The sequence below is a fragment of the Taeniopygia guttata genome, chromosome 1A (genome assembly GCF_048771995.1).
Source record: "Taeniopygia guttata chromosome 1A, bTaeGut7.mat, whole genome shotgun sequence".
In the NCBI taxonomy this organism is placed as follows: Eukaryota; Metazoa; Chordata; class Aves; order Passeriformes; family Estrildidae; genus Taeniopygia; species Taeniopygia guttata.
The window spans coordinates 46245498-46260939 of NC_133025.1; the positions used below are offsets into that span (position 1 = coordinate 46245498).

Sequence of the window (15442 nt, forward strand, 5' to 3'; positions counted from 1 at the left end):
TCCTGTAATGCAGTCCTGGTCTCAAGAGAAGATCTGAGAATACCAAAATTCTACAGAAGGAATAGGGACTGGAGTTTATTTCAGTTCCACTGCATCCTTCATGGAAAACAGGAGATATTGCCAGTGGCTGATCACTAAGTGTCGGTGATAACATGTTCCTCTTCAAAGGAGTTCTTTGCAATTGTTCTGGGAAGCTCACTGCCTTAGGAAGCCATTAAACAAAATTTAATCTAAGTGGGGGTGGGGTGGCTGGAATGGTTTGATGGAGCATTAGCACCATCAGCTACTTTAAGAAAAAGGTAATTATCCTTTGGGCCATCCGATGGTCGTGATCTAGGATCCTTAGCTATATGGGGATAATCAGATGACCTGAAGTCATCTTTTTTCAATCTTATGTTTTCTATACCTTTTTGGTGTCATGTTCTGATGACTTGTGTGAAAGGAGAAGCTGCTGCCTTAGTGTTCCAGGAGTCACACCCACACAACTCCGCCAAGACTACACCAGCAGAGACCAAAATCCCTTCACAGTAAGCAGCTCCATCTGCCAGTGGGTGTTCCTTTCTTCACTCACACACACACACTCTCGGGTGTACTTCCTCCTCATCTGGGCTCAACCATAGGTTTCCTACAAGAGTCTGTTCTGGTTTGAAAGCAAAACCAGTGAGAGACTCCAAGACAGAAATACAATTTATTGGGAACAGGGAAAAGAGACAAAATACATGCAATGATACAAAAGGAAGATCACCGACAAAGTCAGAATACAACCTGACACCCCTTTGGCCAACATGATGGTAGCAGTCCAACTTGGAGTGGCTGCAGTCCTCTTGGAGTGGCAGATGTGGTTGCTGTTTGTGCAGTGGTCCTGTAGAAAAGGTGTAGTCGGTCCAGTGGAAAACCCCAGCTATGTCCTCTTGGAAACCTGCAGGAAGGCTGCCACCCTGTCTAGAAATCCCAGGATATATCTAGGTGGGAAGGCTTAGCTCCTCCCCCCTGGGCGGAGCATCTCACAATTGGGCTGATGTCATTCTGCATTCATGAGGTATGTCCTTGATTACAGAACTGACTCCTGTAGAGTCTTATCTCTGAGCCATGTGGTAAAGCATTGATGGGCCCATTAACAGGAGATAAGGAAAACTGCCCAGAGAGCAGCTGCTACACAGATGGTACTAGAAAACATCTTGCCTCTAAATCTCAGACAGAGTCTCAGGCATCAGAATGTATAAAAATGATGAATTTAATAGAGTGGTACAGCAGCATGTCAGCTTGAGCTGGATGCCTTCAGAGAGGGACCATGAACAAAGACATCCCCAGGCAATGAAATGCTTAAGATTACACACCTGCCCTTCATGTGCTCTTAATGCAGTATTTTAGTCCAATGGTGATTGTCAGTCTGGGTCTTTTAATATCTTATTGGACTTTGTCTTCATGCATGCAGGCCATTGCCTTATTTTATTGAGTTGATGGTTGTAGCAGTCTTATCTTCTGTTTTGCATTTCTTGTATACCTGTTCACTGTCAAAACATGGGAAACTAAAAAAGTGTTAGACTCAGGATAAATATTACAACTAAATAATCAGAGTATTGTCAATATTCTTCTCATCCTAAAGACAAAACACATCACTGTACCAGTCACTAGGAAAATTAACTGTATTTCAACCAAAAGCATATCTCCATGAAAGTCCACAGCTTGTGGCTCAAGGCTTCAGGAAATCCAGCTGCTCATGCTAAGCAACTAAAGTTAAGCAAGCAGTATTCTAAATCACACAATATTACACATATAACTCATTCTATTTCAAATTTACTTAAGCTAAACAACAAATATATGTCAACACTTGGTCCTTGGTTGCTGCCATAAATAAATTCAGAGTAAAAGCTTCATTCTTTTCAGGCTGTAATTGGAGTATCCTGCAACATGACAATGTTTGTACGTCAGCCAAAATACACAGTAGTTGACATACGAAACAAGTGAAACTATTTAGTAATTGAATATCCCAAAGATGATGACAAAAATCTTCAAACAGGCCCAACCCACACAAAAAAATGCAAGTTGCTGTTGAAAAAGTAATGAAGCAACAATTTGCAAGGCTGTGTGGGATGCCTCTCTGATATCCTTCAGCATCCTTATGGGTAGATGAAGTTCTTCTGACAAGAGTTACTGATTCTCTCATTCCAGGGAAGGGCTGCTTTCCAGATTGATTTGAATGCCGGTCCTCTAATCAGCTGGAGAAAAGGAGTCACTTATATAAGCCAAAGAAAAGGAAATACTTCTGCAGTACAGCTCACATGAACAGCTAGGACTGAGCGTTGTTTGGCTCCTGAAATCCAGCTTCTGCATCTTTTCACCCCATTTATTTGGGGCTGTTTTGACTGAAAGGAGTGGCAATTTGGGAGGCTTTCCTCTTTGGACTGGTTCATTTTCAAGGCAGTCAGTGAAGGCAAGCGGAAGGCATGACAACCTCTTCAGACAAAGATATCAACAGGCTAGGTAACCCCAGCTTTGCGGTGAGTCTGTCCTCTGAAGGGTAATTCCTGCATAAACAGGTGCAAACCCTGTGGAAAGAAGAGAAGGGGAAAGCTGGGGGCTTGGGCTGCTGCAATGATTCTGGTGTGTGGTAAACTTTTATCTCGGCTCTTATTGACAAGACTCTGAGGAATGATTTCCTCGCTACGGCCCCTGCTGCTGCTGCAGGCTCAGCATACTTTCTGTTCTCTGCCACCCTTTTAACATCTTTTCCCTCCACTATTTCTAAAGTGATAATGTAGATGAATGGCAGTGCACATGTATCTGTACTGAAAAATAGGTGAGCTTGTGACTGTGTTCCTGGGTAAAGCGTTTTATGCAACCATTAGAAAAATTACAATAGAATTTTAGCCTAGTAAAGACTCTTTGTCTCTTTGACCTATTTCCAGTGAGGTGAATTGTTAGAATGGTGGGTGAAGAAGGGATTTGTGTGTCAGCTGATGAGGGCACCCTGTAGAATTATAGACATGTAGTAAAAGCTGTAAATGATATGGCAGTCCAGGGGTGTGTGGTACTCTGAGAATGCTGCTAGCTAAAACAGCCATGGGAAAGGTCCTGGGACATGACAGCCCTCTCCCTATCCCAAAGCAGGGGTCACCTCCATTAGAAACTAAAAACTTTGCTTATTTGCTGTCAGCAAGTGTGAAGGAGTGGGGTCCTGCAAACATCTTGCTACCTTGATACAGACAACCTGTCTGTGCTACCTTGCAGGAAGCATTTAACCTCCTAGTGTACAAGTCCCACATTTCTTGGGTAGTTCTGGGTGAGCTTGCTATCTGCAGTGGAGGTGCTGTGCCAGCTGTGGGCAGAGCCTCAGGGAAGGACTCAGAGTTAGTTTTCTTTTGTTATTTTTAACACGCTTCTGTTAACTTGTTCTGCCATAACACATAATCAGAGTTGTGAATTTTTATGGTTTGAATCACCCTAAAGAAGGTAGAAGACAAAGGTCTTCTACCTGTAGTTCAAGCAGTTCAGTTCCTGCCTGCCTTCCTGATACACTTATTTAAGATGTGGTTGAGGGCCCTTGTGCTGTGTCTGGAGCCTGAGACACACGGAAAGTGTACTGGTCCCCTGGATTCATGGGAGCAGCTGGGGTGAGAACCCCCAACAGTGGTTTCCCTTCCCTGCTCCAGACTGCTCCTGCCTTGTCCTCTCCTGCCAGCATCTCAACCTCACAGGCTGGCTGAGGTAGGAATGCAGCTCTGCAGATCACCTTCTCCAGAACCCCTCAAGCAGGGTTGTTCAGAGCCAGCTGCCTAGGGCTGTGTCTAGGCAATTTTTTACTATCTGTGAGGATGGAGAATCCACAACCTCTCTAGACAACCTGTGCAGTGCTTGGTCAGTCTTATAGCAAAAGAATGTTTTCAGATTTTAAGATGGTATCTCCTGCATTTCAGTTTGAGTCCAGTGCCTCTGCTCCTTTGTCATCCTGATATCCCCACTCCATCCTTTTCCTGATGAGCCTGAGAGTCAGGCGCTCATGTGATGATCATGAGGGGCTGTTACTGGCACAGGCTCTGCCTGGCTGGAATATGCCTCCTGGTTAATACAGGGAAAATTGCAATGAAAAGAAAGGAGCTTACTGCTGTCTGCCTAGCTTAGCGTTTGTCTACCCATGGTGTTATTCAGGAGTAGTTGTCTCCAAATAACTTCATGCATGGGCAGTCTTAAGTACCTTGCTGTACATTTGTTAATCCATGGCTCAGGCTCTCTTGTTCTGAAATTAAAATATCTGCACAGGGACAACTTTTGCTCTTGAAATTCGTGCCTGAGTCCAGTTTGAATTAACTCTGCCTTCACCTATCTATTTTGAAGTATCTGTAATGCTCCCAGTTAGCCTAGGCTGGATAAATACACTGTGTTTGTTAAAGAGGCTTCTCCATTGTAGGAATACAAGAGCAGGGTCTCAGGCTTTAAGTTGATTAAAGTAGTTTATTTGAGGGGTACTGCAGTAGAAACAGCTTGAGCTGGGTGCCCAGTTTGAGCTGGGAGGGCCCTTGAACAAAGAAATTCATGAGCAATTAATTATACCCTTGGGGAACCTGAGTTCCCCACCCCTCATACAACAGTTCAGATCAATAACAATATTAGGGTCTGGTATCTTAGGGATTACATGGCCTGTTTTCAACAGTGTGACCTAAAATGGGACTTTGGAGACTCAACCAAGAGAATGCAAACCTGGAGGTTTCAGGCAAATTATTTTGGTAATAATCTGCCACACCTGCAAAATTTACAACAGAATGTGACATTGATTTTATATTTCTGTTCCTGACCACAGCACTATCTGTTTGCCTTCATCAGTAAGTAGGCCAGGAGTGTTACTGCAGACACTTTGCTATTCTGTTGGGTATTTTGGTGTCTTCAAGATCCTGCAGGACTTGGAGGATAAAAAATCATAAAGAAGTTTGATGGAGACAAACTGATTAAGCTTCTCCAGACAGCAGGTTTCTGTCCCTGCCTGATAGAGCAAAACATCTCAGCCCAGAAAAGCCCTCTGCTGCCTCAGGGTGCTGAGGACTTGCTGGCTGGAGATGAGCCGATGAAACAAATGCTTTAGGATCTTATTTAGCTTTTGCATCTGGCTTTAAGTGTTGTGGTTTCCCAAGCAGCCTCCTTCCACCCTGTGTGTGTGTGTGTGTGTGTGTGTGTGTGTGTGTGTGTATGTATGTGCAGAGGGGTCAGAGTTGGCTGGAAGGAGGCACAGACAACCAGGAAAATTTGTTCAACTAAAAAGCTGTGGCAAATTAAGCAAAGCACTACTTTGCTTTCTTTGGCAAAATAAATCTTTATATAAATAAACTCTGAAAGGCATCAAGCTCTCTGGGAGGAGACCTGAGCTTTCCTGGGTAGCAGTTTCAGCCAGATCGTTTGGCACGGATGCTGGGATTTCCCATCTACTGGTGTCCCTGTGTTTCACCCAGCTCCTCTGGAGGAGCAGGGTTTTCTAGTAGGACAAAAGGCAGATGTCTTTATTGAAGCAGAACACTGGTAAAGGTGAGCATAAGGAGATTGAAAGAGAAGACCCAGGAAATTAAACATAAAATGTGCTTCTACTCAGTAATTAGTGGTAGCCAGGTGTTTTAGCATATTTTATAAAAATGCTGTTTGGGTGGACTTGCCAGAAGGTACAGAGACCAGAGGACAGTGCAGCTTTCACTGATAAGCCCACTGCACACTCTTCCTTGCTTCTGGTTGCACTAGATTTTAATGATACTAACACACTTTGTCTGGATGTCCCTTTGAGATTGAGACACCCTCTAGCGTTTCCTCCTAGACACACCAGCACATACAAAAAGTTTCCATATATGTTCTGTGCCTCTGTTTTATTTCCCGTCCTTTTTTTTTTTTTTTTTTGTTTTGTTTTGTTTTGTTTTTAATCCATGGCATTGTTGAAAGCTACACAAGAGGTTTTCCTGCCAGACGTGGAGCATGGCTGCAAGAGAAGCGGCTGCTGGGCACCTGCAGGGCCAGGCTGTGGCTAACAAAGTGTTTCTCCTGCTGTCCAGGGTAAACATGGGAGCCACTGCCATTCCTCACCAGCTCAGGCTGCCTGGGGCCCAGAGGAAGGTGGAGGCACTGGCCACAGTGGCACCAAGCTTGGCTACAGTGTCACAGATGTGCCTCCCTGGTATCTGTGCATCCTGCTGGGCATTCAGGTGAGATGGGAAAGCAAGTGGAGGCTGGGAGTAGGTGAAAGTTATGTGGCTGTTCAGCCAGTTAATTGGGGTGAAACATGAATTTGGGAGTGTTTTACTTTAACAGGGCTTGAATGGAGCGCTGAGGTTGGATCTTAGTGAGCTCAAGTCCTTTGGTCCAGATCCTGAGCACTGACTATTATCATCATGGCCACAGCTACACTGCACCCTTTGAAGTGCCAATGGTCGGGCAGGGTCCTGGGGCTGGGGTCAAACAGTTAATGAGAACATGTTTGGCACCTTGGCTGAAGGTAGCTAAACCTGTAGGGGCTTTCTGCACTTCTGCCTTCCCATGGCAACAAAAACTCAGCAGCAGGCCACACGCTGTTTTGGCTGGCGTCTGTGCCCAGGTGTGTTAAATGACCCAGTGCCACCAATGCCATGCTGGGTAGGGAGCCTGTGTGAAAAGAGACATCAGAGTCATTAAGATAATGATGGACTGTGCTTGGAGGTTGGTGGAATTCTGTACTTTGTTTTCTTAAATGGAAATTTAGAGTGTATAGACCCAACACATCTGCATCATAATTTTAACAAAACATGCCTGTAATTAATAAAGTGTGTTTCTGAGTGCCACCAGTTCCACCACTGCAGTGCTGTGCTCCAAAGTGAGATTGAACAACATACATTAATAATTAAAACGAAAAGAGGTTTTAAAAACTGTTTTCAGATTTAGTCATTAGCAACAGGTCATTGTAGAAATATGTCTGTGACTCTTCTGACAAGTACAATGCCTAATTCTTCCATTCTTTGGCACTCACTTTTTATGGTTATCCATAATTGTGCTGTGTGAGAAAAGCTACTGATTGCAAAAATGTGCAGCTCCAATTTGCCAGCTTTTTGTCATCCTTTGTGGTGCAAATAAGATGGACTGATATATTTGCATTCACTTTGCCTGATTGCTCTCTCCCTGTACCTTGGGAGGTCCCCAGCTTCCTGGAAAAGTTTGTCCAGCAGCTTTATCTGCAGATGGTGGGGATAAACTGGTTGTGTCTAACAGTGGTCTGGGAAGTCCACAGCACTACCAAAGGTCTTTGGACACGTAAAGGAGGAGACATTTCAATTGGGTGCATTGCAATTCTTGTAGGTGGTTAGGAAAAGCCCCTAACAGAGCATTAAGGCTGTCAAAAAAACAAAAAACAAAAACAAAAAAACAAACAAACCAACAAAACAAACAAAAAAACAACAAACAAACAAAAAACCAGACAACACCATGGTAATGACACAGAGCCAGTTCTGTGTCCCTCTTCACTCAGTCTTTCTCTGTGGCTCCTAGCACTTCTTGACAGCCATGGGAGGTCTTGTAGCCGTCCCGCTGATGCTCTCCGAAGGCCTTTGCCTCCAGCATGATCTACTGACCCAGAGCCACCTGATCAGCACCATCATCTTTGTCTCAGGAATTTGCACCCTGCTGCAAGTCCTCTTTGGAGTAAGGTAGGCCAAATGCAAGAACTGAGGATGTGAGCTAGGCCACCACCCTGTTGTAGAGTTTATCAGTGAGTTATTTGTTACCCTTGGGCAATCAGGGTCTGTGCCAAAGCACCCTGAAACTGCTGAGAGCTTTGCAGGGTTACCTTGCTGAATTTTGCATCTCCTGATACTTCATTTATCTTTTGTTTGGCTTATAAGGAATCTGTCCTCAAAATAATTGAGTATTGCAACTTGCAGTAAAACGTACCTGCTCGATGCTTACTCCAGGGATCTTCCAGCTGAGGCAGGAGCCTTCTGATTTGGGCCCAGGGTCAAGAGAGCACAAATTCTACAGGAAACTCTGGGGGTGAAGTCCATCTACCACCACTTAGGGACTCAGGAAAGAGTTCAGCAGCACACCCTGTTATGTGGTACCACTTCCCATGTTCAGGGATTTGTGGCATAAAACGTAAATCCTTTGCTGAGGAGCAGCTAGCAGTTAGATGAGTATGGAGTTGCCACTCAGTACCCAGAAAAATAAGTATTTGATGAGAGAGATGACTGCAAGTACTCACCCTTTCTAAAAAGATCCTTTATCTTTGCTGACCTTGAAACATTTCTTCTGTTTCCCTTGTCATAACTCTGGGCTGTCTCTCTCTTTCCACAGGCTGTTTTTTCCTCCAGTATGGTGGGAACCCATGTTTTTTGCTTCAAAGACAAAAGTTATACATTCTTTGGCTTCTGAATCTGAGGGACTCTGGTTAATCACTGGTCAACTGCCAGCTCCACAAAATGTTTTTCCTCCTCCTGCATCATTTACTGCTGAAACTTTTCTATCTCTCTTCGTCTTAAAAAATGTCTGTAGACAAACTTCTTGAAGAGTACTCCCCTTCTCTTACATTGTTACAGGATTAGTGGAGGAAGGAGGAGCACCTTGACCATAAGAAAACAGAGAAACTGGTTTACCAGCTAAATTCAGGCTGGAGTGCACGACCATCACTGCTGGTGCAATTCAGGCATTCTGAGTTCTCCCAGGCACCCTCCAAATGCCACAGTGCATTCCCGAGAGCTGTAATGTCCCCTGTCTCTGTTAACTGGGGATTAAAGAGTAGCAGAGAGCCTCTCTCCCCCATGGCTGAGCAGCTATTTGAGGTACAACAGATCAAATTAAGAGGGAAGGAGTTGTTCCCATGGGATAAACTTAAATGGCTTTTGCCATGCTGAGGGTGCAATTGCCTTGTTGCTGTCCCCAACTGTAAGGCGTGAGGACATTCATGAAGCAATAGCCAAGGGAAAAGCTGACCCACTGCAACCTGCAGCTCAGTCATGTTACAGAGTATGAAAAAGCAGCAGTGGGTCCCAGACAGTCGCTGGAGACACTATCAGAGGCTCCTGAGAGGAGAAACAGGTCATTTCCCGTTATGGTGAGTCCTGCTTAGTAAATGCTTGGACATCATATACTGATTATCAAAACATGGTGTCACCTTTCCTATTTCTGCAGCTTTCCCTCTTGCAAACCCCACAGGAAAGAATTCAGTGTACCTCATAAACATCTTCTTGGCACCTCATTTTGCTCTGAGCCTACTCGTGGCAGCGTTGAGCCCATCCATGCCAACACTGGTTGTGAAATATCCTAGGGACCAACACACCAGGAACTATAAATCCATTGTTAGATTCTAAGTCATGGCCCTGGGCCTTCTTTGTTTCTTTTTGGGGGTTTTTTTGTGCCTTGCCCAGCAAAATTGTTTCAAAGCTTTGACAGTGCTTCAGTTGTGCATGACTAGTGTAAATATTTTGTTTAGGTGACAGACATGGCCTGTTACAGCTACACCATCTCTTATTTCAAGAATGTTAGAAATTCCTCTGTTTCAAGGAAAGCTGTGACCTGCAAAAGCAGTCACCTGAATTGCTGTCCCATGGCTTTTCTGAACAGGTGCCATGAGAGCTCCTGGCACAAGAAGAGGTTACTTTGGGGGTTCCTCCAAGGCGTGCTCCCTAAAGGGAGGAAAACAGAGGCACCTTAGAAATTTCCCTTGGCTGTTTCAGGGATGTTGTGCCCACCCTCAGGCAGCTTAGGATTTTTCAAGCACACAGGAGAACTTGCACTGCATGGGGGCTTATGTGGGGCTTTGAGGAGCCAGTCAGGCCTTTTAGGTGTCAGTCTTGACTTTTTCATGCATGGAAAAGAGGCTGGTGTAGCTCAAAGGAGCATTGCTCTGCTGTATAAATCTCTGCATGAAGCCAGTGCTGAACTCCTCTGGAAATGCAAGCTCCTTGCTACCCCAAGGGATTCCCAGAGGGAGAGATACTCTAAGCCAGGAGGTGTGTGGTGTGGCAGGAGAGCCAAGGTCTCACCCAGTCAGTGCCCATAGACCCCTCCATGCAGGTTTCCTTTCTAGTTTCAGTTGAAATGCAGAAGAGGAATTAGCATTAAAACTCGGTGTATTAAAAGCCAAGTCACCTTTTCTATCACCCTCAGACTGAGGATTGCTGTGACATGGAGAGTAGTTAGTGCATGCCCTTGTGTGCATGAGCACCTTGTGAAGAAAACCAAAGCAGACAAAGGGGAGAGAGGAAGCAGCTGGATACTGGCAAGACTGATGCTGAGCTTTTCTTCAGCGTCTCATTGTCTTTTTCCTTGCTCTTCTTCCCTCCACCAGATTTTTCCTACTCTGTGCAGGTCTGTGGTCTCATCAGCCATTAGAAGCACTACATTTTTCCTTAACACGGGGTAGCAGGCTTGGACTGTAGCACCAGTGTGCCCCTCCATTGCTGGTATTTGAACCCCAGCTCTTACCCCATGTCATTGCTCTTGCATGCAATGGGCAGCAATTCCTACCCATGGTCAGTGACGGTGACCTGCAACAATTCAAAAGATACTGTCAGAGGCCATGGGCAGACTGATTTTTAAATTTATTTTGCTTTCCTTTCTCTCACCCTTATGGAGCAGAGTTTCTAGCACTCTCACTTCTTATTTTTTCCCTCTGCTTTCCTTCCAGGCTGCCTATCATTCAAGGAGGGACTTTAACATTCCTGACCCCCACCTTGGCAATGCTGTCTCTCCCCAACTGGAAGTGCCCTGCCTGGACAAACAACGCCACCCTGGTGAATACTTCTTCACCAGAATTCATCCAAGTCTGGCAGACACGGATGCGAGAGGTATATTACATTTTCAGTGGCACCTGCTCTGTATCAGTGCTGTTTGCTTTCAGGAAAGTGCCTGACCATGCCATGGCCATCACAGCTGGAGAAACTTCTATTCCCAGTGAACCTTGGCCCCCAAGCTGTTGCAGCATTCTAAGCATCTGTTCTCTATCAAAAAAGTAGGTGCTTCACTCATGCTGTACAGGGGACATGCAGACCTCCTCATGTGATTTATGGTCCCTGCAAAGTCTCCACTGGTCCGGTCAGATCCCTTCTCTATAAAGTGTGGTTAGCCCAGAAGAAGAAAGGGAGGGAAAATATTTTCGAGGAAAGAACCCTGTCTAAACACAGGAAACCTAGTAAAAAAAATGCTATGCAAAACCTACTGTAAGTATTAAGGAAATGGACACTCTTAGGTAATCAGAAGGGAGGAGGAAAGGTCAAGAGCCTCACTGCCTTATTCTACATTGATTGCCTTTATCAGAGCAAGTGACTAAACTTGCCTTTGTGGATCCATTTGTTCGTGTGTTTTCCAAACCTCTTGGGAAGTGTTGAAAGCTCACGTGTGCAGCACAGGTTGTTCTCTGCTGATACACATAAATCTATCACAAGGGCACTGCTGACATCTCAATTCAGCCTGGTTCATTCACCCAGCCCCTGTGTTTCTCTTCCCTTTGGAGCTGGGGGAAGGAAGGTGCTCAGCACCACAGAGGTTCCAGCCTGAGTTTGTCACCAAATCTGAGAAGGCAGAGAGCAGCCTCGCTCCTGCCTGAAGCTGACACTGAGGTGAGCAGCATTTCAGAATGTAATTGCTGGCTTCTTGGCAGTGATTGTCAAACACTGGGAAGTTCAGGATGATAAATGTATTCCCAGGGTAAAACTGATACTCAGGGAAAAAAAAGAGGCTGTGATGAGTCACTTGCCTCAGCAGTGTGCTGAAGAGACCCAAGCCCTTCTCAAGGAAGATCAGTGGAGATCATGGCCCTGCTCCTGTTTCTGGGGCAAGAGCTTTTCCCCTCTCTCAGGGGAGTAGGCAGGAGAGTGCAGGGCAGGTGATGCATGCTTGGGTGGCCCAAGGGGGCAGGGAGGGGGTTATCTCTGGAACAAAATACACTCTGGTGAGGACTAAATCCATCAGCCAAGGGGGGAGTTGCTGTGCTGCTGCTTTGGTGGTCCTTCCCACATATAATTCTGAGCTAGGTTTTACTCTTGTCAGCAGGAGGCCTCTATGCCAGTCTGTCACTAGAGACCAAGCCTGGCTCTCATGCTGGATTTGCACTGACATGAAGAAAAGGCTCAACAGCTGGAGCTCCTTCCAACCTCTGTTTTCATCCTCCATTTTTCCAGGTGCAAGGAACTATCATTGTAACTTCTTGCTTTCAAATATTCGTTGGATTTTCTGGCCTGCTTGGATTTCTGATGAGGTTCATCGGCCCCCTGACAATTGCCCCCACTATCACCTTGGTTGCACTACCTCTGTTTGAGTCGGCTGGAGATATGGCTGGGCAGCACTGGGGCATAGCATTCCTGTAAGTCTCACATCTCTGTGGAAAAGATGAGAGTACACAAATCACCTGCCTCTAATATGAAACCAAATGTCACAGTCCGTAGCAGAGTTCCCCTGGGTTCAAGGTTTATTTGTTGAGCACCAACATGTGACAGGATTGTGCAAGGCAGCCATGTGATACAGTCATACTCCTCCAACCCCCAAGAGGCTAAGCCCTCAGCAACAAAGCAAAACTCAAAAATGAGTTAAAAAAACCACTGATTTTTGTAAAAATATGGAGTTCATAGGTCAGTAGAAGTACAAACATTTCCCATGTGTGTGCTGTCTCTGTCACAGTAGTCTATATACACTGTCTTACACACCCTTATTTAAGTTTAAAACACATTCCTAAAATGACCAAGTTGAGCATTCAGGTATTTTATGTTGAAATAGCTGGTGCTTTATGTATTGTCTTCACATGAGTAGGAGGAATTGTTCTCTTCAGAGCTGTAAGGCTGCTGAGCATCTTTGTTTATGCAAATAGACAAAGTGTGCACTCACACAGTCTGTCTGGAGTCTGTACCATTAGAAACCGCAAATGGAAACCACTTCCTCCTCAGACTTTCTCCCTCCAGTCATCCAGTGCTTTGAATTCTGTATGTCATGGAGTGTCTTTGCAGAGAAGTGAGGATAGAGTTTTCTTTGCACTGGTGGAATTCTGCCTGTCCCTGACTATTGGCAAACCTACAGTTTATCACCTTTTCGCATGGGGAAAACTACCAGTTTTCCAGTAAAGTCAGTGCACTTCAGCTGGTGCAATTGATTTCTCACCAATTCCTATCCAGATTAATTCACTCAATGTATAAAATTTAGATTTTTTGTAAAATAATGAGGAGCCCTTCAGAGGCATGGCTAACCCAGGAAATGTCCATGAGCTGGCAGAACCAGCTCAGCAGTCAAAGTGGGATGCCCAGTTCCTGCCCTCTCTCCACATGTGGTAGCCTCCAGATTCATCTGGTTGGCTTCTTTGGGCAAAAGGCACATGGGGGGCAGGCTGTGAGTGCACTCAGATGTGTTGCTGTTCCCAGATGTGTCCTACAAGGGGTGGGAGAGGAGCTGCAGCTGCAGTTTCTTCCATCAGCACAAGCCCTGGGTGCTGCCAGGGACACACGGGAACACCCCTGCCATGGAGGGCCCCTCCATCACACAGCCCTTGCAGACAGAGAGCCATGCTCTCCCCTTCTTTGCTGGCTCTGAGGGCACCATGTGCAGACTTACCATGTTTTTTTTTTTTTCTTTCAAAGCAGGGATTTGCACAGTCAAACCAAATCCTCTTCTTTTACTCTGTGTTACAGGAGCTTTTTGCCCCTTGAAGAGCAGCATAGGTAAACCTGAAATCAGGAAACAATAAATCCCGTATTTCTAGTGTATCTGAATGACACAGGCAGAACCTGAGCCTTGCATGTCTGTCAGGTCTTTCTTTCACTTAGGAGGCATTTTTAACCTTTCTGCAACTGTGTCATACTCACAGATGCACTGCCTGGGGTGTCAGTCTTGAAACAATAAGGGTAAAAGAGTTATGTGCAAATATGCCGAACTATCAGTAGAATATGATGGAAAGCTTGTCCCATGTCTGGCTTGGTGGAGTGGGGAGCCACCCTCTTCTGCTGAGAGCCTGTTTTTATGGGTCCTTTGGAGTCCTGGTTCTTGGGTAGCAGGTCTTCACTTAATGTTTGGACAGGTGGGCAGCTGGAGACGCATTTTGTTTATGGTCTCATTTTCCCTCCTTCTAGGACTGTTTTTTTCATAGTTCTGTTCTCTCAGTACTTGAAAAATGTTGCTGTGCCGCTGCCATCTTACGAGAGAGGCAAGAAGTGCCACTTCTTTCCAATCTACCTCTTCCAGATCTTCCCGGTATGTTTGGGTTCCTGGATACCAGGGAATTGTGTCAGAGACTGGCTCACCCACCCCGGACTGCCTGGGCTCTTTCCACTCATGTCCAGATGAGTGAGTGCTTCCCAGCTGAGCCTGTGTAGTAAGGGGCAGAGGGGGAAAAGCTCTCCATGGCCCTGATTATTGGGAGGGAGGAAGGGAGAGAAGAAGAGAAGGCCACCAGGAGCTCCTGTTGCCTCTTTGCCTCCCTTCCATGTGCAGGGAGAAGGGTCGGGTGGGGACACATTGTCCACCCCAGCCGTGCCGAAGACGCAGCCATACCCTAACCAGACCCCACTGCTGCTTGTGATGGGCAGGTGCTGCTGGGGCTCTCCCTGAGCTGGCTGCTCTGCTACGTGCTGACAGTGACCAGCGTCCTCCCTGAGGCCCCCAGTGCCTACGGCCACCTGGCCCGGACAGACAGCCGTGGGGACGTTCTGTCACGGGCTCCCTGGTTTCGGCTGCCTTACCCAGGTACCACTGCCTCCCCTTCCCCATCCTGCTTGCACCTCCACCTATGACTTCCAGGAGGAGATGAAAGGTTAAAAATCAGGCGAAGACCCACAGGCATTCCTGCTGTTCTTCCTCCCCCGGGGCAGATTTCAGAGCAAACGAAACCCTGAACTTCCACCTAAACCGAGCTCTTTACTTGCAGGCCAGTGGGGAACGCCAACGGTGAGCCTGGCTGGGGTCTTTGGCATCCTAGCCGGGGTGATTTCCTCCATGCTGGAGTCCGTGGGAGATTACTACGCCTGTGCCCGCCTGTGTGGGGCCCCACCGCCGCCCAAGCACGCCATCAGCCGCGGGATTGGCATGGAGGGCATCGGCTGCCTCCTGGCCGGGGCCTGGGGCACGGGCAGCGGCACCACATCCTACAGCGAGAATGTGGGAGCCCTGGGCATCACCAAGGTGAGCCTCGCTGCAGCGGGCGGCTGCGGTGCCTCCCGGGGGGCTCCCCGGCGTGTGTGTACAGGAGAGCGCTGCACGTGGCTGTGTGCGGGACCTGGGCAGTGATCTCAGCCGCCTCCCCAAAGTTTTGTAACTTATTTACAACTTACAGCACGGGAAAATTGTGCCTCGGCACATTGGTGACCAGCTCAGCAGCACTACAGATGGTTTAACAGAGGTGGGCAATGCTTCCCTTTCTCTGCTTGTGGCCTGCACAGGGAATTAATGCACTCACTCGTGGCACCTGGCCTAGGTAAGGCTGAAGAGACCAATACTGCATCTGAGCTAACCCATACGGGTGAGGAGAGGG

At 46.6% G+C, this 15442-nt stretch overlaps 1 protein-coding gene across 3 annotated transcripts in view; it reads left to right on the plus strand.

Moving 5' to 3' along the window:
* Positions 1-15442, plus strand: part of LOC100220534 (solute carrier family 23 member 1) — a 33115-nt gene that overhangs the window by 10438 nt on the left and 7235 nt on the right. Inside the window, exons 2-9 of one of the 3 annotated variants that reach the window (XM_072923288.1) lie at positions 2173-2501; positions 6027-6176; positions 7489-7646; positions 10622-10781; positions 12114-12295; positions 14046-14166; positions 14502-14658; positions 14840-15093. In XM_072923288.1, coding sequence (XP_072779389.1) covers positions 2448-2501; positions 6027-6176; positions 7489-7646; positions 10622-10781; positions 12114-12295; positions 14046-14166; positions 14502-14658; positions 14840-15093 — 1236 coding nt within the window. In that variant the 5' untranslated portion in view covers positions 2173-2447. The remainder of the gene's footprint in view (positions 1-2172; positions 2502-6026; positions 6177-7488; positions 7647-10621; positions 10782-12113; positions 12296-14045; positions 14167-14501; positions 14659-14839; positions 15094-15442) is intronic. The other 2 variants (XM_072923289.1, XM_030262587.4) reach the window with 2 other exon arrangements.